Below are 25,738 nucleotides of genomic sequence, written 5' to 3'. Positions count from 1 at the left end.
CTGGGGAGCTCACGCCAGTGCCGTGCGCGGGAGCCTGGTGTCCTGTCGCCCCGTAGCCGGGGCTTGCAAAGAGGAAATGTTTCGCTGGAGGTGACCTGTCTCAGGTGGCCCATGACTGTAGTATCTGAGCCTCACAATCGTTACTGCCTTTGTCCCCGCAGCCCCCACGAGGGCAGGCCATGCAGCCTCACGGCGCTAGGCAAGTGACTGGCCCAAGGTCTGTCTGGGACAGAGGAGGAACTTGACCTTGCGTCTCCAGAGTCTCAAGCTAGTGCCCTCCCTACTGGGCTTTCCTTCTCCTCCTGACACACTGCTGGTGCAATGACTATTGTTAATAGGGCGGGGAATAACCTCCTGTGTCTGTGCCCATGCAGGGCAGGGTGGGCCCCGGTCCTGCCACGTCAGCAGCCGTAATCAGCCGTTATAAAGAGCCTTGCAGCCTCAAATGCTGGCAGTACCCGTGGGAAGTAATCCGCCCATTTTACAGATAAGGGGAGTCAACGTGCACAGGGGATGTGACAAGCAGCAAGTGAGCGTCAGCTAAACTGAAATGAGCCTGGTTTAAACTGCATTAGGTGTGTCCCCGTGACCTTTTGAACAGGTCCAGTGAAACCAGTTTAAAATCATATTCTTGAGACCTTGTCTACACAGAGATTTGCACTGGGGTAATGAAAGAAGACAGTTGAAACTGATTTGGTTAAATCAGGGCAAGCCCCTGTTTAGATGGGCACTCTTATTTTGGTTTGAGCATGGCTGCTTGCGGTTTAAGATAAACTGAAATAAAAACGTCCACATGTGAGGTTTGCACCAGTTTAACTAAATGGATTTCATTAAACTGGTGCAAGTTTTCTGCGTGTAGACAAGTCCTGATGCTTCCAGACACTTGGCTGCCACCGAGAGCGATGCTTCTGCCTGCCATGGGGGAGGGAGGCTCATGGAGCTACGGGATCCCAGGGGAGGTTGCAGTGGGGAAGGGAGCTAATTGCCTGCAGAGCTTGTGGGCAGATTCACCAGCAGGGGAAGATGAAAACAAAGCTCCCAATGTATAAGTTAGTTCAAGTCCTTTTCCTTGGGGCTGGCATCACTAACCCTCATAGGTCCCAAAGTAGAGCAAAGCAGCCCAAAACACTTGGTAACCACCCCAGCTTCCAGCTGGGGTGATGCCTGGCTGGGTTGTTAGCAATGAGGATTGAATCTGAGACCTCTGAGCTAAAAGCACAAACAGCTGCTGGAACGAAAAGACCCTGCTCCATCCGAGAGGTGTATGTGCACAGGGAGAAAATACTGGGCACTAACGAGCTCTTTCATCGAACGGGGAAAGGCAGAACAGGAACCAGCGGCTGGAAGCTGAAGCCAGACAAATTCCAGTTAGAAATAAGGCCGCGGTTTGTAACAGGGCGGGTGACTGAGCACTGGAACAAGGTCCCCACCAGGGCAGTGGTGGGTTCCCCATCTCCTGGGGGCTGCAGGTCCTGCCTGGCGCCTTTCTGGACAATGCTTTAGCCAGACACAAGTGACTGGAATCAGGACAGGGGGAACTGGCTGAAGTTTGGTGGCCTGTGATATACAGGTCAGACCAGCTGATCTAATGGTCCCTTCTGGCCTTAAACGCAGTGAAACTGAGCAATCCAGGCTCATCAACCTCTCTCTGTGGTCCAGCCAGGACTAGAGGTGCACAGAGCACCACACGCAGGGGGGACGGGCATAGGCGTTGACTCCGTGGGTGCTCCGGGGCTGGAGCACCCACGGGAAAAAATTGGTGGGTGCTCAGCACCCACCGGCAGCTCCCCGTGGCCCTGCCCCACCCCTCTGCTCCAGCTCACCTTCGCCTCCTCCGTGAGCGCGCCGCCGCGTCCTGCTTCCTCCCCGCTCCCTCCCAGCGCTTGTGCCGCGAAACAGCTGATTCACGGGGCAGGGAGGGAGGGGGGAGGAGGGGGAACGCGGCGCGCTGGGGGAAGAGGCGGGGCTAGGGCGGGGATTTGGGGAAGGGATCCAATAGGGGCCAGGGCTGGGGGGGGGGCGCGGGCACCCACCAGCACTGGAGAAAGTTGGCGCCTATGGGTACAGGTCACACCAGGGGGGAGGGAATGGGACTGGAGAGGCTCTTCCCTTCGGTAGCCTCCCTTGCAGCCGCTTTCCCTTTCCATGTATAGCCGCGTTCTAGATCAGCCACGTGCTAGGAAGGGCAGCCATGTGGGAGCTCCTCTCTGCCTTGTCACGCCCACCCCCCAGCGTGGGTCCTGCCGCGCTCAACGTCTGCACTGGCACCTTGTGCCTGGGCTGGGTGCCCCGTACTGTGCCGCTCCCTGCCTAGGATTTGTCCCCGTTGGGTTATCACGGTGCTTTAGAATAGCCCCGGCTCCCGCTCTGAGTGTACGGCTGCACCTTTGTGTCTTGGTCTTTAGAGGCGGGTGACAGCTGCTGTCTGTGTTTCCAGGGAGAGACGCAGCTGGGATGTGATGGGTAGCGCTGCTTTGCTCTCTTGACCAAACATCTTATTCATCCTCCCCGGAGTCCAGACGGGAGGGGGGGTTTCTCCCCAGTGGCCCCGTTGGCTCGTTGTTCTGTGTGTGGAGGAAGTGGCAGGGCAGCGCGTGCCCTGTTGACTCACCCTCTGAAATGCAAGGAGGCGGCTCTCCTTGGACAACCCAGAGATGAGCAAGGGAGAGCGTTTCGTTGTGTTGATTTGCTTTCTCTGCAGCTAGAGAATGGCCCCAGCGCCATGGTCCCCTCAGCACCCTGCTACGTGCATCGACCTAAGCCAGCGCCACTCCCAGATGCAAGGTTAACTACGGTGCCTCCTGGTCTGCCCACCTGGTGTTCTCCTCCCCTGACCTGGCAGGTGCTCGCCGCACCATTTGTGTGGCAACAGCATCCAGGCGGCCTCGGAGCACTGCACAGTCAGAACTAATGAGATCTGCTTTGGAGGAAAATACTGACGTTCAGGGGCTCTTAGATTGGAGTGATTCATAACAAAGCCCCTGGGTTCTCCCCCTGGGGGACCACTCCTCCATCATGGGAGCGGAGTTCAGAAATGTATTTCCTGTTGTAACATGGGGTATAGGAAATGTTGAGAACCACTGGCAGAGACCGTCACCTTCAAGAGCCTTTTAACGGGCTCCATGTTTTACTTTGCCAAATACTGTCGGTAGCTGTAGTCCTGCAAAGACTGGCTCATCAGACCCCTCAGGCTTCGACTTGTCTCCTGCCTCTCATGGACGCACTGAAGCGGAGACTGGAGGCTTCCTTATCCTTCACTGAGCCGCACTGGATTCCTTGGCCCTTGGAAAGAACGCTCCCTGGTTCCCCTTCTCCCCATCCGCTGGTCTGTCATTGTGACCTGACCTTCAGCCCCGTATCTTTATTTAAAATGTGTCTGCTGACTTCTCCACCCCAGCTGCTCCCCAGCATTATCGCCTCTTGGGTGTAAAAATGCTCTCGGAGCAAATCCGGTGTGAGTAATCTGGGCCAGAAATGCTGCTGGGTTTGATTTTTGTGATACAGTAATCCATGTAAGAGGATTGCAGTTCTTCCATATTCTCTCCTTCTGACAGCCCTAGGAAAACTGTCTTTTGGATCCTGATTTGGGTCCCTAGCACCCATCAGCATTTGGGCAGGAGGAGGGGGCGAGCAGGTGTCCCGTCCATTCACCTCCCCCCTTCCAGTCCCATGCCAGCAAAGTGCACGGATTGGTTGTTCAAGGCTTCATGCTGGGTCGCTTTTAGTGGCGGACCGGGTGCATGGTCTGGCCATGACCTTTGGAGGCTTGCACCCTGACCCTGCATTCGTGACTCTGGCATTTTTGCTGGCATGGGAGGTTTCAAGACTTGCTCTTATCCATGTTTAAGCTGCAGTTTATACGCAGTGACCGTAGTTACACTGCAGTTGTGCTGTTGTAACAAATTGCTGCTCATTCGTGTAACTGGAAACATAATGTATTGACTTGTATCTCTTCAGTATCATACTTTATCCAGGTTCATTGGGTCTACTCTCAAGCATGCCGTTCGCTTTCTCCTGTAAGGAATCGGTAGCAGTTAGAGGTTATCAAAGCAGAATTGCTGTGTAATTACACTCTAATTAATCACTGTATTATCAAATGTAGCCTCACTTTGTTTTCTTTTCTTTTTCTCCCGATGATTTCTATGACTGCACGCCCTCACTGGTTCTACTGCGGGGTTTGTGCAGCACCGGACACACCCAGACAGGACCTTTACTGTGTTTCTCCTCAACACCCCCTGTGAGGTCAGGCGGATGACCCGTGCCTGGCGATAGTGGCGGGCAGAGTGAGGGCAGCCGACTTCAGCAGTGTTACTGAGCGCGCTCAGTCTGTGTGAGCGTGCTCGGTAGAAGCCAAGCAGCAAATGGGGGGGGGGGGGGGGAGAATGTGACCTTGCATGCTCCCCCCCACGCGTCGCCTCTTTATTATCCCCATTGTACAGTCTGGGAAACTGAGGCACAGAGGGGTAAATGACTTGCCCAGCGTCACACATGCTGTCTGTGGTGGAGCCGGGAATTGAACTCGGGTGTTCCGGGTTCCAGGCTGGTGCCCGAACAACTGGACTATCCTTTCTGTCATCTCTAGGCCCCTCTGGACAGCTCCAATATTCTCCTCTCCTGAGCCGGCGGGGGGGCCAGGTTCTGATCTCACTTGCACTGGTGTCTGTTGGATTTACAGCTCGGTGACCTAGTTCAGAGCGCGGAGACTGAAGTCACGCAGTATGTTCCCCCTGCACGCCCAGGGGTAAGCCTTTTTCAGTGCAATGGCTCAGCAGGGGTGTCAGGGTGGGGAAATGGGATTAAACGGGCTCCGGGGGTCACTCAGGACTGTGGCGTGATGGCGACACCACAGAACCAGACCCCCGAGGAGAGGAGAGCTCCTGAACGCTGCTGCGCTTCCCCCTCCCACTCTTCGCTCCCACGACAACGGGCAGCCAGGCGCAGATGGTTTAGCAGCTGTGCACACAGCTGTATGCTGATGCCATCTAGGTGCATCCGCTTGCATTTGCTGAAATCAGCCGGCAGCCCCGTTTCTTTTGGGGGGATGCGGAGGGGGCAGAGCGATTGACACACAGAGAGCAGCCTTCCCTCTGCCCCGCCGCCACTGAATGCGGCGATCAGCTGTGCCTGGCTAGCCAGCCTCCCCGTGCGAGGTGCAAGCCGGAGGGACAGACGTGCAATCCGGGAAGCGCTCCAGGTTCATCGCACAAGGGGCCCAGCAAGGGCTGTGCTGAAAGCAGGGTCCTACTGTCTGCAACACTGACCCCAGGAGCCATCCAGAGGCCTCCTGGGAGGTGACTGAGCAGGGCAGGGAAACGCCGTCTGTTTAAATGGCATCCGAGCGAGAATGCAGCTGCCTGAGCTCTCTGGTGCGTCACATGCTGCCTAGCCACAGGGAGGCTTGGCCTAATGCTTGTCCATTTGTATTTCCTGCCCCCCATGGGAGGGCCCCTAAGAGACATCCAGGTGCATCGGCGCCTGCTGCCCTCGGGGACGTGAGTACGAGGGCCGAGCCTCCAGCGCTGGATCTGCCCGTAGGAGAGGAAGGTGATACCAGCGTGACCTCACGGTTCTTACCGAGACCCCTGCCAGGTCCCAATGTCCTGTCTGGACTCAAGGGGCCATCTGCTTCAGGCCATGAATTCACAGGTTGGCAACAAGGTTCTTGCAGGTAAAGGTGGCAGCCACATACGCCCTTCCCCCTGGACCTGCTAGGGGCCTGTGACCTCATGGCCTTTAGGGGCGACCTAGTTACAGATTTCTATCGAGCCCAGCAGCCACGGGTCCGGGCTGGTGATGCTCAGGCTCACTGAGTGGAGTGGAGGCTGCTTGGACTAGGGGGAAGTTTTAAGTCTCCACTGGCCACGTTGCCGTATGAATGACGAGACCAGCCACCATCTGCTCCATTTAAACCACATTAAGCATGGCCCCTCGTGCTCTGCAGAATCTGCCAAGGCAGCCCTGGGCTGGGCAGAACGTAGGGCACCGTGGTTTAGACGTTAGCTTTCTGCAGCTGCTCCTCTTCCAAGTGAGAATCGAAGCCAGGACGCGAGTGCCGCTGAGCTCCTGAGTGGCCTCTTCACGTGGTCGGGGAATGTTAATTTAATTGGCGATAAGTCTGCCGCTCGTGGAGCGGGAGGGGGCGTCTGGCTTGTCCCATCCTGGGCACACAAGGGCTTTGTTCTGTCCAGAGCAGCGTAGGTAGCCATTTTGGGTGGCCTACCTGCTGCAATCTCCTCCTTGAGGAGACTTCTCTAGCAGCCTAGATGTCTTAGCCGAGATCAGGCCCCGTTGTGCCAGGCGCTGTCTGTACACGTCGCGATGGTTTGTCCCTGCCTCCGAAAGCCGACCGTCTAAATGGGCAGGGGGGGCGAGGGGACGGGACTCGCCCCAGGTCCCTCCCAAGGCCAATGGAAGAGCTGGGATTAGACACTGATCCTGAGTCCCAAGCCTGTCTCCGCCCACTAGACCTGCTGCCTTCCTCCTTTCCTGGGTCTTGTGAACGAGTGAAAGTCCCCCAACCTTTCCAGGAGTCAGAACTGCAGCCACCTCCTCTCGGTCTCCTTCGCTTCTCCCAGTTCCAGCCTCTTCTCCCTTCCTCTCGCTAGGTTTTTCTGCCACGCCCCTGGCCATAGTATCCAAGTCCCATACAAACCGATCTTCCCAGTAGTCGCCCAAAGCGCCAGCGTCTTCCCTGCCCCCACGGCCAGACGAGCAAGACACTGATGTTTTTCACCCTGCCTCATTCCTTCCCTCTTGGCCCCTCCATAGGATGATGTTGATACAGGTGCCTTCTCCTCGGAAGCCTCTCTGCCTCAATCAACACTTAGATTGTCAGCTCTTTGGGGTGGGGGCTTTTGGTTCTGTGTTTGTACAGCACCGAGCGCGGTGGGGTCCTGGTCCGTGACTGGAGCTGCCAGCTTCCACCGTAATCCAGATCGTAATCGCCTTCCTCCCTTACCTGGGCCTCTTCCTTTCTTCCTCCCTTTGTGAGCAAGTTCACAACGGCTAAATGCAGGCTGCCCCCCGTTCCCAGGAGCGTTGGAATTGCCAGTCCTGATCAGCCACCATCCATGTAGTCCAGGCTCCCGTCCCCGACGGCGGCTAGTCTGAACAGCTTCACAGGAAGATGCAAGAAACCCCTGCAGAAGTGCTGTTCCTCTGGTCGGTGCTTTACTCAGGGGATTCGACTGCATCCGGCCCCGCAGCCGTAACCCCTGAGCCGGTGGGACCCTTCCCCAAAACATTTTTGCAAGGGACGCTAGCAGCCCGGGTTTTGATTCAGTAGGACGCTATGTGTGACTAACTTCCCTTCTAGGATCCTTTCCAGCCCTAGTGTACAGGGCTTTTGGTGGAATGTTTCCCACTCCTCCCCCCCATTCAGCCTTCGCTCTAGGCTTCGTGGCTGGCAGACGCTGTCCTGATGCTGGTTCCTGATGCTGCTGGTTTAGGGGGAGCTGGCAGAAGAGCTGCTACCTCACAAACCGTGACCGATGGGTGCCTGCAATGCATCGGCCGGCCTGTGGCCTGCACATCTGCGAGCACCACGCCTCTCGACTTCGCTTCAGTCCGTGCATGGGCTCTTCTGCTGACCCGCGGCGCAGCAGGATGTGTCAAGGAGGGAATCCGAGCGACATGGCAGGAACGCGTCAGCTGCAGCTATGAATTCTAGGGACGTGCACTGGGCATGGCAGCCACTCTCCCCACGGGGCAGGGCAAAGGGGAGACTGACTGTGTACTTGGTTTCAGTGGCTCCGGTTTAAAGGCCGTGTCGGTCATTTTGTCACAGACCAGCCACTCACGCTGCACAAAAGACCCTGTCTTCTCTCTGTGCAACTCCACCATTTCTCTTCACGCTCCTCAGGGGAGCTGAGAGTCCCAGGATGACACAACCTAGCCACAGGTTTGCATTGGCTCCGGGCCTTCCCCTGCAGTATATCTGTCCTCCTGGCCACCGAGTCTCTCTGCTTCCAGCCCCCATGGTGTGGAGGAATGAAAGTTTAGCAAGACGGTCATCCTGCGGTTCGTTAGAAGGAGAAACCTACCCCTGCGGTTGCCTTGGCCCTACTAACCAGTAGGCCTAGGAAGGCTCTGGAGAACTCTGGTGGGCAAGGCGGATCCTGCTGGGAGAACCAGCCCCCCAGCCCTGGTGTTACCCCTGGTTAATTAAACTGAAAGTCGTTATCAGCCAGGCGGTTACCATGCCAACCCCTTCACTCAGGAAGATACTGGCCAATGTGTGGGATTTGAATAACTGACCCTTGAAACCTGTTAAGGGCCCATGTGATAATAATGACTGCTAATTACACGCACTTAGATAGCAGTAATTTATCTTCACCGTGGTTATGCATGCGGCATTCCACTGCAAAAGTGACTGTTAAAGGAGGAGAGGTTTTAGTTTGAAGGAGGATGTGTGTGTCTGGGTGTGAGAGAGAGGGAGAGACGCCTCTGTGGGTTTTATTATTGACGATAATGGCCAGCTGTTATAAGGAACTGGAGTGAGACATACGGTATATCTGGGGTAACTGCACAAAGCGATAGTGACCTATTCCAGAGGCCGAGAGATTTGAAACCTCTAGTACGTGTTTCATTCCATATTGCATGGGCACCTCATTTATTTTGATCAGCAAGGCACTTGGCACCAGAAGCCGCGGGCCCTGCCCGGAGGTTGTGTATTAACACAACTTGGTCACAATGCAAATGACAACACGAGGTCCGAGGCAACTGGAGAGTCGGACCCCTTGAATTTTAAAAAAAATAATCCCAAGTTTGAGATTACCTGGTGTGGCCCTTGGCGCAGCAGCGACTGGGTGGGGTCGAGAGGTGAAGCTATGAAGCAAACGAGCCAGCGCCTCTCGTCAAACACTTTGCAAGACGGGAGCTTCCTGAGCGGAGGCTTCACAGGGGGAATTTGCCACAAACCAGAGCCGTGCCCTGGTAGCCTAGACAGAAATACCTGGGGGTGTGATCCGGGCTAACGCGCCGGGGAGGAACTGCTGAACGTCTTTCATGCGTCACAGCTGCCTAGCTCTTAACTAGAAGGTTTAAGCAAGATGATACGTTTGCCTTAGGCCGTGGCGGTGCGCCCCACCTCTCTGTAGGGATAAAGGTGCATTAAATGTGCACCGGGTACGCTCAGACCCTGCAGAGATGACCGTTGTAACAGGGTGCGTGGAGGGCTGAGCGGCCGAGTGCTTGGTGCACCTGACTGCCAGCCCCTTGCCTCGGTCCATAAGGAGGTGTGGCGGGGGTATCTGGGTGGATGGATGGGGAGACAGCACTCTTTAAGGGCCTCGCATAGGCCACCTCAACATCAGTTTAACTCCATTCACTCCCCTGGAGTTGGCCACTGGATAATCTGAGCAGTCAGGCCTAGAGGATTAGGCACAGGCGGGCTGGAAGGGGAGCCGGGGGCGAAGTCCTGACAGGGACCCAACGAAAAGAATACAGAGAGAGAAGAAACGCTCGAGGCAGCCCCACTTGCTGCTGCCAGGGGCGGGGGCTCCTGTTGGGCTCCTAGAACACCGGGTGCCTCTGGCTAGATCAGCATGGTTCAGAGGGATAGACACAGTGCAGCCAGAGACCTTCATCTTCTTCAGTACCGAGGAGCTCCAGACCCCACATGTACCTTTTCCACCTGCTCCAAGGAGATGGAGCGTGGCATGCTGGGAGCTGTGGTCTCCGCAGGCTGCCCTTTGCATGAAAGAGAATGGAAGCTGCAGCCTGCTGCATTTTATGGTCTCGCTGTAGAAGGATTCGATGCTCCTAGGAAGCGGAAGGGAGGAGAGAAAGTAAATCGGTTTTGCAAGTGTCAGATCAGGGCAGCAGCTCTCAAATGGGCTGACGTGTATTGTGGAACCGGAGGGAGCTCAGAGGAGAGCAACGAGACAGGGCAAAGGCCTGGAAAAACTATCCTATGAAGAGAGATTGAAAAACTTGGGATTGAAAGGAGATGTATAAAAGGGGCCATGATAAAAGTATATGAAGTAATAATTGGTCTAGAGAACAGGGAGATGGGGAATTTCTGTTCTCCCTGTCTCAGAACACAAGAACATTCCGTTAACTTGAAAGGGGGGAAATTCAAAACTGTAAAAGGATCGACTTCCTCACACAATGTGCGATTAGACGGTGGAACTTACTGCCACAAGAAGCTGCTGAGGCCGAGAATTTAACAAGATTCCAAAAGGGAATTATTGTTTATGGGTAGAGTGACCAGCTGTCCCGATTTTATAGGGACAGCCCTGATTTGGGGGCTTCTTCTTATATAGGCACCTATTACCCCCCACCCCCATCCCGATTTTTCACCCTTGCTATCCGGTCACCCTATTTATAGGCATAGCAAGATCGTCCAGAGTTGTCATAGTAAATGACAATAAAATATCTGGAAGGTATATTAGACCTCATGCCTCAAGGCTTAAGCCAATCTCTAATATTAGAGACCAGGGTGAGATCTCTGTGGAGGGCAAATTATCCCACATCAGCGACTGCAGGGTTCGTACACCTTCCTCTGAAGCATCAGACTGGAAATGAGGCAGACATTTTTAATGGTGGGAGTAATTAACCATAGGGACAATTTACCAAAGGTCGTGGTGGATTCTCTATCACTGACCATTTTTAACTCAAGATGGGGTGTTTTTTCTAAAAGCTCTGCTCTAGGAATTATTTTGGGGAAATTCTGTGGCCTGGGTTACACAGGGGGTCAGACTAGATGATCACAATGGTCCCGTTTGGCCTTGGACGCTGGCTGTCAGAGTTGGGCTACTGGAGTAGAGAGATGTTGGGTCTCATCCTCTCTGGCAGTTCCTGTTTTTATGAATTCTCGAGGCAGTAAGTCACCGCAGCATCTCAGAGGCTCAGGATTTAAAAGAAATCATCAGGTTCTCTGCCCAGCACGCAGATACCTTGTGCTCGGTGTTGTGTGAAGGTTTTTATCATGCACTTAAGCACATCTCTATTTTCAAATTGGGCTTAGTTGGTTCTTGGACTCAGTACAGGAGGAACCAGATGAGACGCTCTGGCTTGTGTTACGCAGGAGTCCAGGTTGGATGATCTGATGTGCCCTTCTGGCCTTAAAATGGATGAAACTACACGAAGAGATGTTCTCTGTGTATAAAAGAGGTCTTTGCCACCTTGCTCTGAATTCCTCCTCTCTGGTCCCCTGGCTTCTTGCATCTAATAGGACAGTAATCAGCTGCCCAAGGGGGCGATTTACCTCATTTGTCCCAGTCCTGCCACCAGATGAGGGACCTGCCACCGGTTCCAATTCTGCTAAGCCACGAGCTTTCCGTGGATGGCAGCTAGTGCACATAGAACATGATTCTGAGCTCACTGAATCATAGAATATCAGGGTTGGAAGGGACCTCGGGAGGTATCTAGTCCAACCCCCTGCTCAAAGCAGGACCTAATCCCAACTAAATCATCCCAGCCAGGGCTTTGTCAAGCCGGGCCTTAAAAACCTCTAAGGAAGGAGATTCCACCACCTCCCTAGGTAACGCATTCCAGTGCTTCACCACCCTCCTAGTGAAACAGTGTTTCCTAATATCCAACCTAGACCTCCCTCACTGCAACTTGAGACCATTACTCCTTGTTCTGTCATCTGGTACCAATGAGAACAGTCTAGATCCATCCTCTTTGGAACCCCCCTTCAGGTAGTTGAAAGCAGCTATCAAATCCCCCCTCATTCTTCTCTTCTGCAGACTAAACAATCCCAGTTCCCTCAGCCTCTCCTCGTAAGTCATGTGCTCCAGCCCCCTAATCATTTTTGTTGCCCTCTGCTGGATTCTTTCCAATTTTTCCACATCCTTCTTGTAGTGTGGGGCCCAAAACTGGACACAGTACTCCAGATGAGGCCTCACCAATGCCGAATAGAGGGGAATGATCACATCCCTCGATCTGCTGGCAATGTTCCTACTTATACAGCCCAAAATGCTGTTAGCCTTCTTGGCAACAAGGGCCTCTTTAAAATACAGTAGAACCTCAGAGTTACAAACACCAGAGTTATGAACTCACCAGACATCCACACACCTCATTTGGAACCGGAAGTATGGAATCGTGCAGCAGCAGAGACCAAAAAAAAAAAGCAAATACAGTACAGTACTGTGTTAAACGTAAAGTACTAAAAAAATAAAGGGAAAACAGAGTTCTTCTTCTGTCTAATAAAGTTTGAAAGCTGCATTAAGTCAATGTTCAGCTGTAAACGTGAAAGAACGACCAGAACATTTTGTTCAGAGTTACAAACAACCTCCATTTCCGAGGGGTTCAGAACTCTGAGGTTCGACGGGATGTGATTTTCTTTTTTGAGGTTTTCTAATTTGATGTGAAATTCCCATCCCTTCTTCTCATCATTGTTAAACATTTTAAGATGTCAGTTTCTTCATTCCATTTGCAAGCCTCCTCTGATGCCCTGGCCACCTTCTTTACATTTCTCCTTTGAAGGATTTTCTGTCTGCAAGGATCTGATTAAACAATAGCAGATGAAGCAGGCCAGATTTAATGGGGCCAATTCTGTGGTGCTGCAAAAATGTACACTGGCTGAGGATCTGGCCCCCCCATAACTTGTCTTAAAGTGGTCCCTGGAATGTACTAGTTGCCTGATTTTCACTCAGTTCTCTCCGATTGATCTCAATGAGAGCCGAAGGTGCTCAGCGCTTCTGAAGGCCGGGTGCTATATGCCATTGAGAGAGAAGACTCACTTGAAATGGAAATTGTTTGTCCAGGACCCTAGTCCTGGCAGACTTCTTGCAAGCGTCTTGCCTCTTGTACTCACACAGAGGAGCTCATTCATAGCAGAGGAATGTTTGAGCAGCCTCTGTCTTTCAGCAACCTGCCACACATCCTGTAACCTCTCAGGTGCATTACTAGAGGGGGTTGAGGGGCATCTATCTGATACCCAGGAGATGAATGCCTCTATTTAAAATCCCAAGACTCAAGGACATTACGCTCTTGCTTGACGTTACTATTCTAGATTTTAAACCCAAGCAGAAATGATGGTAATTTTGTTATTAAATCTCTGAGAAGATTAGTTTTTTAAAATGAGGGATAAAAAAGTTTCCTTTCCCCACCCCCTTCAAAATCACAGAAAAAGGCTGTTTTAACTGCTTTCCTCACAAAAAAAAATCAGAAAAAGTTCTTAAGTTTTGAGTTAATTCTCTCATTGCTTAAGGCTGAGACTTGATAAGAATCCCAATTAATGGGGGGTGGGGGGCATCGTTCTCCACACCTAAAATAGGTAAGTTTCCAAGAATAATAATTCCCAAAAGGGAACCCTGAGTGTTCTAGGAAAACCAGAGTAAATAACCAACAATGGCATGACCAGACTACCCCTTCCTGGAGAAAATTGAGGCTAAACGTCACCTTCCCAGCAGAACATTCTCCCATCTGGTAACTGGCATCATGTCAAAACTCAGCATTAAACAAAAGACCTTTCTTTGCCCTAAGACTGGTGCCAGCGATAGTCCGACTCTTCACTTCACAACTCAACCCACCATTAACTTTCCTCGTGCAATTTGCCTCTCGCCGCTGAGAATCCCCTTTTCAACCAACGTAAATCCAGTAAGGAATTCTGCTTTTACTGTGAAAAAGGAATGTCCCCCATTTCCCTCTCAGTTCGTAACTTTAATTCTTAATTCATAAATGTAATGAACTATCATTACTATAGTGCCTTTCACCCTACATAATGACAGGCTTCAGAGTAGCAGCCGTGTTAGTCTGTATCCGCAAAAAGAACAGGAGTACTTGTGGCACCTTAGAGACTAACAAATGTATTAGAGCATAAGCTTTCGTGGACTACAGCCCACTTCTTCGGATGCATACAGAGTGGAATAAATATTGAGGAGATATATATACACACATACAGAGAGCATGAACAGGTGGGAGTTGTCTTACCAACTCTGAGAGGCCAATTAAGTAAGAGAAAAAAAACTTTTGAAGTGATACATCTGTATGTGTGTATATATATCTCCTCAATATTTATTCCACTCTGTATGCATCCGAAGAAGTGGGCTGTAGTCCACGAAAGCTTATGCTCTAATACATTTGTTAGTCTCTAAGGTGCCACAAGTACTCCTGTTCCTTTCACCCTAATTCACTTTTCACTGGGGTTACCGCGGCCACCTCTGGAGTGAAACAAGACAAGTGTTTAACCACTCACAGCAGGGCCTGATCCAATGCCCATTGAAGTCCATGCAAGTCTCCGTTGATTTCAGTGGGATTTGGATTAAGCTTCCATTTACCAGAGGAAGAGACGCTGCTCTTAAAACTGCAGGGAGAATGTAGGGAGGCAGAATGTAATGACCCAATCTGCAAGTTTGGCCGGGACAGCAGCCCTAGCGCCTAGTGAAACTTTCAGACTGCAAACCCTAGAGGGGAAGGATTCTTTGTCTTCTATGTATGGAGCCCAGTGGGATGGGGTGCGACCCCTATTTGAGGCACTGCTGTAATATAAATAATTCTGTTACTAATTATAATATAACCAGAACATTAATAGCCATAAGTGGTCTGGTGGGGTGGAGCACTGATCTACTCTAGGGGCTAGGAATTTATTAAAGCATTCAAAAACTCAAAGCCCCATCAATCTACAAACCCCAGGAGGTGCCTGAGGGAGAAAGGGGAGTTGGTAGGGCCTCTGGGAATCCAGGGAGCTTGGTCCTTCATCTTCTGTGTGGGAAACCCCCAGGGGGGGGAAACCCAACCCTTAATACATGTTATCTTAAAAACACTTGGTCTACACTCCAGCGGGAAAGGTCACCGTCTGGCTTCCTGGCCTTTCAGTGATCAAAGACTGTAGCATTTTGTTCCACGCCTGAGTCGTTTTGCTTATGACTGAGCTTCCAATTACAGATGCAAAGAGGAAAAACTATACACGTCTTTCATGTTTATTAATTTCGATGCTATCTAACATCTTTCGCTCCCCAATTATACCCTAATTCTTCAAATAACAAAATTCGCCTGGAGGGGGACTAGTGAACCTGAGCAAGTTGTGGGCTGGGTATTCCCCCCCCTTCTTTGCTCCTGCATTTGCAAGTTCTTTGCAGAATCGAAGGGTCTGCAGTTAACATTTGCCAGATTTCCTACCTGAAGGTGCATTTGAAAATTAAGAATTCAGGGTAGATCCTGGCCCTATTGAAGTGAATTTCAAAACTCTCCTTGACTTCAGTAGGGCAGAATTTCACCCCAGATTCTTGAGCCTCTCCTGCTTGTCCGTATACCGCGGATGTCAGTGGGACTGCTCATGAAACGAGGAGCACTCCCTGTGAGCAGGGACCAGCATTTGTCCCCGCAGGTCTTTAACCGGCCCTGTTTATGCTCGTGTTGCAGTGCTGCCCAAGGAAGCCGACCAGGGCACAGCAAAGGGCATGTGCTCCACGTGTTTATCTGCATGAGGATGTGTGCGCAGCATTCTTCTGAGAGGGGCCATGCTGCCCGCGCAGGCTGCTCACCGCCACTGTGCAGTCAAGGAGAGCCCCATTCTGCAGCATGCTCCGTATAGCGGGTGCTGTTACGATGTGCTGGTATTGTATTCCCCGCACTTAGACTGGGGATGTGTTATCTGCTGTGGTGGTACGTCTCCCGATGTCTTCCCCACGCATATGACCATCTGGGGGACAACTCTGGGCCCAGATAGAGTAGTGCAAAATGTGGCTTTCATTCCAAGGGCTGTCGGCAGCTGTGCACCCCCATGCAACTCCACAGCAGTCCGTGGGGCTACATGGGGGTCTCTGAGGGCCTGCGGAATTGAACGTCATTAAGAATTCATATGCATCCCAGCCTGTCTTCCCACTGTAGTGACAGTAGGTGGTCAGACTCGTGCAAGGGGTGCGTTGTTCTCATGCACTGCTTTGCTGAACTGGCTCCCCCCTCGCCCCCAGTGTGCTCGCACCGGACCCAGCCGTTCTCTGGCTATGTCTGCGTTTCGAGCTGGGCTGTAATTCCCAACCCAAGGAGCCATACCCGTGTTTGCTGTGATTGAGCTGGTGCACTGAAAACAGGCTAGCCGCGACAGGGGAAGGGTCTAGCCACCCCAAGTACGGACGCGTCTGAGACGCTAGGCGTGTACTCCGGGCTGCTAGCCTCTCCCACTGCTCACGCCGTGGGAGCTATTCTGTGGCTTGGTCAGAATTAGTTACGTCTCCTTGAGCTGCAGTTCACACCTCCAGCTCAGAGTGCAGACGCACCCTTGGTGACAGCCGTGCTGTCCGCTGAGACGCAGAGACACGTGGCTAGAGATGAGCAAAGAGGCACCGTTTCATTTCATCCAAAAATTCCCTGACATTTTAAAGAGTCGTTTCATTGCTGCCTTCCCCCCTGCCCCATTTTATCTGAATTTTGCTTGCCTGGATTTCAGGCTCCTCTGTAACAGACGCACTTAGGCAACCTAGAAAAGCAGTGAGGTTTGGGGGTGTTTTTGTGAATGCTTACCCCAATCCAAAAATTCCCCTCTTCCAGAATGCAGACAGTAAGCTGCAACATGAGGTTTGCTGGGCAGGGGGAGAGCTGCGAGTCTCACTGTTACTGATCAGCTAAAACCTGTACTCCTCCTCCTCCATTACTTGTTACCCTGTCTCCCCCACACTGCCCCAGCTCGCTTGTTTGATGCCTCCATAATGTTATGGGGCATCTCCAGGGGGCGCTGTTAGACATCGCCTTCCAAGTTCCTATCCTTAGTGTGTGAGCTAGTTTGGACTCTTGGGAAGACATTGGCCCAGATCCCAGGGGAGTTAGGCACCGAAATACTTTTGAGGATCTGAGCCGTTGGGTTAGTTTTTGGGTTACATAACCTGTTTTGTGAGGCGGCGGCTTTGGGGGAGGGGAAGCTGTGTGGGTAGTGAAGGGTTTGTTCTCCGCCTTGGGATGTGGTTAGGGTCAGTTCTGGAAGTGCCGTTGCTGCCTGGGGCGTTGGGAATGGACTGAGATTTTGGGGAGAGGGGATCACCCTGCTTGTTGTTGGACTGTCTCGTTCCAAGACTGGTGCAGGTGGGTAAATAGAGCAAGTTTATATTAAGGATGTGCCCAAACTCAGCATGAATGAGTTCTCCTTCACTGGGACGCCAACCTGCAAGGCCATGGCTGGGTCATGCTGGCGCCAGAAGAAGGGGCAATAAAAATAACTATCTGAAACTGTGACCTGTGATAGGCTTATTTCTGCAGCGGGTCCTTAGAGTCCAGCCCCTTCAGTGCAGCCTTGTCCTATTATGATCTCCCCTCCCCACCTTCCCAAATGCACACGTGATGCCCTTGAATCCATTTTAAGCACATTCAGTCAATTCCAATCAGTCAGGCCCTGGCAAGAGAGGAAATCTCTATCTAGGTATGAAATATCTCAGGAGACAAGCGCAGTTCAGTGACTGGCCCCAGACAAAAAGCAAGTCCATACTCCATTCCAAAGCTATATCCTAAAAATATAAAACTCACTAGAAGTCCCATCTCGGCTGGAGATGAAAGTGGCCGAGGGCCGGTTTGCAGCCTTTGTCCCAGTGGATACCCGACTCCAAAGCTGCGCATTCGCTTAGGGAGGAGGAGAGAGAAATACCATCTGCCAGAGGGGTTGTGGGGTGAAATGCTATGGCCTGTGAGAGGCAGGAGTCATGGATTGTCACCCTGAGCGTGTCAACCCCCTGGCGGGTATGAACAGGTCCAGGGCGGGACGCCACCCCCACTCCCTTTCTTTGTGGCGGGATGGGAGGAAGTTCCATTATCCTCTCATGGAAGGTGGAATCACAGCATGGAAAAGCTGGAGACACCACAGGGCTGTAAAGCCATAATTGTCCCTTCTGGCCTTAAACTCTGTGACTCTCTGCGTCCTCTTTCAGCTTCAGTGTTTGCCTACATTAGTCATTGCCAAACTGCTGATGACATGAAGCAAGTTAATATTAAACTTAAATAGCCCAACAAGGGCCTGGTAACAGGCCGTCAGGGACCAGCTGTCAATGGCAGATTAGCAAGTATCCAGTCTAAATTTACTGTCACTAACTCTTGTGCGTGCGGACCATGTGCGTGCGGGTGTACAGACGCGCACGCAGGAGCCTGTAAACGTTTTTCTGATTCAGTCCTGGGGCAGTTCCAGCTCTTAACGCTTTTTACATCGGAACCCAGTGCCCTGCAAAACCGGCAGGGGAAGTGCGAATGATCCCGAAGTTCAGACCAGTTGCTGCCTGTGTTTTCATATGTCAAGATCGGTCCCCAGCGCTTGATAATCGAGGCTGCCTTAGTCAGCATGCATGTGTCAATGCGATGCACTAATGCTGTGTGCTGCTGCATTCATTCCCCAGCAATTAGTTGCCATGAACTCTTGTTACAGAGCAGGGCTTGGATTTGCCATCTGAACTTGCTGACGGTTCCCGAATATCAGCTGGATGTCTGGTTGAGTTAGAGAAAAGAGACTCCCAAACTGAACTGCACTGTGCTAAATGTTTCTAGTGGCTTCAGGCATTTTACAACATGTAATAATTTTAGCGTTTGCATTAAAACGTGACCTGTTCTAAATGAAGCTGCATGTATCCATGGATGCCCTCAGAAAAGGGTTTGGCTTCTTGTTGGTTGGTTGTTTCTTTGCATTTGTTTTTAAACTGAAAGAGGCACATTTTTACCAAACTCTCCCAATTATCTGATCTTCCACACAAAAAATTAACTCTTAGCTCTTCTCTCGTGCTCTTCATTCCTAGATCACAAAGCACTTTGTTGCAAAAGCAGATGAGTGTCATCATCCCATTTTACAGATGGAGAAACTGGTGAAAGGAAATACTTTTTCGACGCAGTGCATAATTAGACAGTGGAATTCATTGTTGAGGCCAAGAACGAAGCAAGATTCAAAAAGGGGTCCAGATGTTCATATGGATAGCGAGACTATCTGGAGTTATCAGAATCAAGCTAACAAAAATGTTGAAGGAATATTAAACCTTGTTCTTCAGGGCTGAAGCCAATCTCTGTTAAAGACCAAGATGAGATGTAATATGGGGGGCAGATTGCTACTTCCTCTGAAACATCTGGTGCTGGCCACTGCTGGAGACAGGCTACTGGATCAGAAGGAACTCAGATCTGTTTCATTCTGGCTAGGCCTGTGTTTTAAACTGTGACACAATGTGTGGAGAAAGGACTTGCTCAAGGGCACTTGGCAGCTCAGTGGCAGAGCTTCCATCACAGTTTTCCTGTCTCCTTGTCTTGCCCACCAGTCCACTCTCCAGTGCCACTGTTTCACGCTCTTTTCCAGTTTGCCCTTAGATGCACCATGAAGTGTCTGGGTCTGCAGCAGGGAACAGAACCAGGCCCCGTGTGGCTGTGATGAGCTGGACACACCGTGCCCTGGGAACAGATCCCTGCTGCTCTGAAGGACAATCGTTTCTAATGATCGCTGAGCAGGTTAATTGATACCCACTCGTGTCTGGCTTTAATTCCCTTGCTGGTTAGCGGGGAATCATGCGCCCAAAAGACACTGATCATCAGGCAAACCTTAGCACGCCGGAGAGGGACTCAGGGCGGAATTGAATGAAGGTTCCGCGGTCTGGTTTTCTTTGGGGACTTTGGGCGTTGCCTTGGTGGGCACAAATGCACCTCGCGGTGTTCTAAGGGGATGAAGTCGTGAATCTGAGTCATGTTGCACAATCACCCTACAGATAGCAGTTGGAAGCAGCGTGCATGGGAGCGTGTGTGTGTCTGGCAGAGCTGCTGGGTACCCTGCCAGGGCACCGGTGTCTGGGAAAATGGTCCCAGTCCGAGCTGTGGCCAGTCCCTTCAGTACCAGGTTTACGTTCAGGCTTGGTGGGTGGATTGCGCTGCCTGCAGATCCTCACAGCTGTTTGCCTCTGTCGCTAGTAGCACACCGGTGTCCTGGGGAGCACTAGCCAGCCAGCAGCTCTGGGCGTCGCTGGGTAACATTGCCAGCAGTTATCTCATGGAGATGTCCGTAGGCACTAATAATAATCATCGTCCGGCTCAGCCTTTGAGCCCAAACTCCTCCTCTTGGCTTCTGTCCCTGCCTTTCGTCTCGTAGATCCTGAGCACATCTGGCTGGCAGATGTGGAGCGGCGAAGGGGACACCTGCTGTTGCTCCTCGTCTTATCTTTGCAGTGACTCTTGGACGCAGCCTTTCAAACATAGGGGAGGGAGGAAGCGACGGGGCCGTAGATGATGGCGGGCAGCCAGCGTTCTCTGTGTGCGTGGTCGACGCAGGGTGCAAATGTCGGCAAAGGCTCCCAGCGGGCAGGTTGGAACCACCGGCCTGGCGCGATGGTGGGGCTTAGAAATTAGTCCTGAGCAGGTCTCAACCCCAATGTGCCAGGCGCTGCACAAATACAGTGCCCCAGTGAGTGTACAGGCTAAGCCCTACATCCTGCAAATACATCCTGCTTCATGTTGCCCACCGCACTAGCCACAGTATGGAAGTGGCGGTGGGGTCAGGAGACTGGTTTGGCCTCATTTACATTCTGCTGTGGAAGAACCTGAACCCAAATCATTCCTGGACTCATGAGCAGAGACAGCATCGCCAACCCCAGCGGTTCAGAAATCACGAGATGGGTTTTAAAATCATGAGTAGGGCTCCGTGTTTGTCATGGAGGTCGCGGAAGTCACGGATTCCGTGACTTCCTGCGGCGCCTCCGTGACTTCTGCAGCGGCCAGTGTGGCTGAGCCCAGGGCCGCCCCAGCAGTTAGCCTCGGGGACAGCCACACCGGCCACTGCTGGAACGGCTCTGCAGCCAGCCGCTCGGGTGACCCCGCAGCCAGCCGCACCAGCTGGCCCTGGGGACTGCCTGAGCAGCGGTCCCAGGGTGACCGGAGCAGCAGCTGGCCCCGGGGCTCCCACCCGGCAGCGGCCAAAGCCGCTGCTGGCTCCCCAGGGCTCCCCCCTGGCAGCGGGCCCCCCCCCGAGGCTCCCCCCTGCCACTGGTGCCGTGAGCTCCCCCCGGCAGCGCCCCCCACCCAAGACTCAATCAGGGGTATTTATGGTATAAATCACAGGCTGTGATTTTTTTGTTTCTTGCCTGTGACCTGTCCAGGACCTTTACTAAAAATACCCGACTAAATCGTAGCCTTAATCATGAGGTTCTGTAAAAACAGTAGATGTGGTGTTCTTTTATTTGCCTTCTGCTCTTTGAGCCTTTATGGGGCCCTGGGGTCACATGTTGAAGCTTTCTCCACAGCCACGTGGGCTGGAAATGTACTTTTTCTTTAAGAATGAAGGCTGGAATCATCACAGATCCACTTGACTCCAGGAGCTGGGGCTTTAAAGAAAACAATCAGTATCGTGAGACTCATGACAAACTCGTGAGACTTGGCAACACTGCAGAGAGCAGGGAGCAAAGCTTCCCAGGTGACTCTGGAATCTGACCACCTGCCCTTGGCCTCTCCATCGCGCCTTCCCGGAGCAACACAAGCCCTAAAAGAGGAGGATGTTATGGGCGCTAGCAGGGGGCGAGGAACTGAGCGGTTCTTGGGGGTGTGTCTCTCTCCCGCTCAAAGTTTCTTTGCTTTGGCAGCCTCGGGGTTTACTCCGAGCCAGTGTTGGAGAGAGAAGAGCGCTTGTGTGTTCTCTCCTCTTGGAAAGGAAAGAAGAGAGCGTGAGAGAGAGAGCGAGAGAGAGAGAGAGGGCATTCTCACTCCAGTTCCTCTGATACCCCCTCCCATCCAATTTTCATGTTAATACCTCATCTCTGTGTGCCCGGACCTCAGCTGGGAGAGGCTACAGTTGTTAATTTCCCATCTGTGCTTCTGATTGGGCTAAGGAAGGGCCAGTGAATGCGGGAGGGTGGCTTTTCCCTCCTTAGGGCACGGATCGGTAGAGCATTAAGCTTTTAATTGAGGTCTAAGTGGCTCAGTCCAAGGAAGGGGGGCACTTGTGCGGCACACAGCTCTGGAGCAGGCGATCCATGCCGCTGCATTCGTAAATACACACAGGGGGATACCAGCGGCGAGGAGGCAGCGCAGCCAGAGCAAAATGCTTTTAGGTAAGTGAAATGCAACTTTCCTTTCCTCGTGCTTCCAGCAACGGGCAGCCTGCTAGGTGGTCTTTTATAGACCGTCGACTGGAAAGCTGGACAGTCCCCTCCCCAGGTTCCTGTCGCAGTCGGCTTTTTAATCAGCGGGAAGTGGGCAAGCTGTTAGCTCAGCTTGTGCTACGGCTTGAAAACCGAGGGGAGGTTTAGAGGGAAGCTTCTCGTGGGCGCGTGTTACGCAGCGATCACAAAAGCTTGCACAGAGCGCTGGGGGGTTGGCCGGTTTTGCAGCAATGATGGCAAAGAAATCACACTAGGACGAGCGCCACGGATGTATACCTGCAGATGCTTCGGGGAAGTCCATGCATGTTTGTGCGGCTAACGTCCCAGGTGCACTCCTCGGGGCAGCCTTTAATCACAGCCACCTGCAATGGGCTTTTATAGAGTCCCTGGAGCCCAGAAATCTGAAATCAAATCAAGCTGCAAGTTGTAAAAACTGTCCTGTTTCCTCTCGATCTGAGGCCAGTTCAACTAAGATTACGGACCCCGAAGTGTGTTCCCCTCGTGAGCCTGGCCAAAGGCTTGAGGGTCAATAGTGCCAAAGAGATTGATATGAACTATTGTGCTGTCAGGAAAGAGCCTGGAGACTCATGGAACTTATGAAGTCCTGGCTTGGAAATGGTGCCTGGTTATAGGAGCATGATACCTGAATAGCCTCTGCCTAATTAAACCTGTAGGATCCTCTCTGAACCCCTCTATCAGCACTATGCCATCCTAAACTGCAATTTACAAGCAAAGTGGATTCAGATCCCTCCCCGTTTCCATCCCCTGAGAACCCATTTGAACGGAGGTTGTATCTTTTTTATTAGAACCAGTTAAGTCTTGCATCAGTACGCCCTCAGAATGGTCAGCCTCCCCCCAAACACACGCGCGCAACCTGTTTCTTCAGCTCCCAGCTTTTTCATCTTAATTACCGGTGGGATTCAAGCTGGGGCTTGATTCACTGCAGCCTATTGATTTTTCCCAGGGCTACGAGAAACAGGTTGCATGCTGACGTGAGCTTTATTTTGTCCTCTCTCTCCATTTGGGGGTCAGCTTTTACTTTGGCACATCGTCCTGTTTCTGTTTTGCTTGCCTGGAATATGATGCCAGGGCGTTGTGCTCTTCATATGAAATGAGGTTTGGTGGGGGAGAAGACACGGTTCAAAAGCTTGCAAGAAGCTCTGCTGCTCCTGGTTAGTTGGTGTTTTCTGGCTGCAGAAGGCTCATTGAGTCAAGCTGCAGCGACAAATAAAGTGTCCCTGGAACGCTTGCGTAGGAGCCCTGGTTCTGTGCTTTTATTATTATCATTGTTAACTTTCCACCATGCCATTAAATGACCCAGCTTTGCGTTTTCATTTCACTCCCATGTCTCACGTTGTTGTTTTTATGTCAGTGTTATGGACGTCTGTACAGCTGGTACGTATAGGATGGTTCCTGCTCTCTGCCTCTCTCTCCCTCTCTCTATATATATGTATAGATTGTTACTATATCACGTACATGTGCACGTTTATGTCTGTGTGTGTTTTATAAGACGGTTGCATCCACGGAAACACGGATGTTATTAAACTGGCACATCTGGCTGGGTTTTTTGAACTACGGCATTGCTTGTCAGCTGCCTTGCATAGATCACTTTAATTTTTGTAATCGTTTGAAACATAATCCATCTTTCATGAGCTGTCTTTGCCCCTGTTTCTGGAACAAGTAACAGTTCTCGGGATATTTATCTAGGATATTTGTTAGCCAAAGCAGGTTTAAAAAATATAGCTTGCCTTTACCCTTGATGCTTAAAATATGTAACTAATGTTCTGAAATCTCTATATTTGTATTTTTTAAACTTCAAAATACCAACTCTTCTGTATCCTGGCACACGATAACACACTTCCTCTGGATATTTTCCCTTATTCACCACCACCTGCCTGTTCTACTTTCTATTTCCTTTGCCTCTCTAATTTTTCAGTATTCCATCTCAAATGACAAAACAGTGAGAATAATTTTACTCCAGAAAATTTCTCACCAAAGGGCCCTGTGCAGTAACGTGCTGTATCCTGTCAATGCCTGGTCGTTTAATGGAACCCTTTGTATAGTATCGTATTCCACTGGGGTACCCTGACATTTTGGAAAAGTCCAGGACTGCGAAGGTTTTGTTAGAATATATTCTGTTGGGCGTATTTATTCGAGTTCTGTTTACTTCCTGACGTGTGTAAAGTGTCCTCCTGTTCTGAAGCGGTGTTTTAAAGCACACAGAGGGAGAGTGAAACCTCTAAGCCAGAATGTTCTGACTATCTAAAGGATTAGGATAAAAAAATTCCATTTCCCTAGGGCATTTTAGGGCCAAAGTGCTAGCACAGGGAGTTAAAAGCTGGCCATGAAAGTTCTGAATGAGGCTAAGCGAGGAGTTACTTTGCCTGTATTAATGCCTGGGTTCGGCAAGCTTCTCCACCAGGGTGGCATTTATTAGCTGCATTTCAAGTAAGGCTTTTGAATCCTTTACGAGGCTTTGTCGTTGTTGCCACTTGGTCAAATTGTCGTCGTTCCCCTGAAGTCGGAGGCGCGGCGACAGTTGACGCTACCTGTGGATCTGCCCTGCTGACTCTTTTTGATTTTTGTCTTGACTGCTGCAGGCAGGAACCTCACCGGGTTTTGAAATCTGTGTTGGTTTTTTTTAATAGAAAGAATATGAAGTAAAATGCACCCAAAGTCAGCAAAACTTGAAATTCTCTTCAGGCTCGAAATGCCGCCAAGCCCCATTGTCTCCAGGCAGGCAGCCGTTTGGGCCGATGGCCCCACGCTGGCGGCTGAATGAGTTGTGCCGCCGTGCAGGTGCTCGAGCTGATGGCTTGTGATGAAGATCTCTGCAGCAGCACGGTGCCTCCTTGAGGCTCCAATCCAACCAGGGACTTGAGTGCATCTCATTGACTCCCGTGGGACCACGCGTGTGCCTACAGGCAGGCGTCTCCTCACGCACCTGGCTGAAATGGCCCTTGAAGTCAACAGAAGGAAGCCCGTTGACTTCAGCGCACATAGAATCAGGCACTTTGGCTTTGGGCAGGTCTACGCTTAAAACGCTGCAGCCGTGCAACTGCACCACTTTAGTGACGTGTGCTTGGGATTAGCCCGGATTCAGCAGTCACTGGCCAGCAACTGGCATTAGCGGAACCAGTGTAGACAAGGGAAGCCACAACTTGCAGCAATTCAGCTAACTACCTCGGTCTCAAGCGGGGGGGGGGCTCCACTGATGCAAAGTGAAACGTTGCCCATTTGCACTGCGGGTTTGCAGTGGCGCGGCTGGCCCAGTTGCTGGACCCGCACTAGAGAATGGCATCAGTCATCTGGACTGGAAAAGGCAGCCGTCGAACGGGAGCGTCTAGGAGTATGGTGGAGGGCAGCGCTGCCCCTTTGCGGCGGGGTCAATCGGAGAGGGCTGGCTTTGGCAGCAGGAAGCCATGTTGTACATCGCCGGGTGGCGTCATGCTTGGGTTCTGAAAACATTCGGGGTTTATTGATCCATATTTTATTTGGCTGCTTTTACTTGACTGCATACTAATGCGTTCTGTTCTCTCCAGAAGAGTAATGTCTCATTAAACCAATAATCTTCCTCTCCATCTGCAAAAGGGCCTGCAGTTATAACGCTTTCTCAGGAACATCTTTATGTGTGGATGCCGCAAAAAACAACCACCACTATTATCTCCCCACAAATGGCTTCTGTTTTTACTTCTCCATTATTAGCTACCTTAAAAACCTGGGTATGTTGCTCTTCTGTCATTGCCAGGATTTAA

At 51.5% G+C, this 25,738-nt stretch overlaps 1 protein-coding gene across 3 annotated transcripts in view; it reads left to right on the top strand.

The window, feature by feature from the left end:
- LOC117869185 (zinc finger protein 385C-like) overlaps positions 1–25,738 on the top strand; it is a 182,231-nt gene that overhangs the window by 78,514 nt on the left and 77,979 nt on the right. The window contains exon 1 of one of the 3 annotated variants that reach the window (XM_034755788.1): positions 21,855–21,932. The exons of the other annotated variants lie outside the window; for them this stretch is intronic. Coding sequence (XP_034611679.1) covers positions 21,923–21,932 — 10 coding nt within the window. The 5' untranslated portion in view covers positions 21,855–21,922. Of the gene's footprint in view, positions 1–21,854; positions 21,933–25,738 lie in introns of those variants that run through there. 3 annotated transcript variants of the gene reach the window in all.

Source organism: Trachemys scripta, chromosome 23 (genome assembly GCF_013100865.1).
Source record: "Trachemys scripta elegans isolate TJP31775 chromosome 23, CAS_Tse_1.0, whole genome shotgun sequence".
NCBI lineage: Eukaryota > Metazoa > Chordata > Testudines > Emydidae > Trachemys > Trachemys scripta.
The sequence above is the reverse complement of the archived record's forward strand: the minus strand, read 5'-3'. Positions and strand labels throughout refer to the sequence as shown.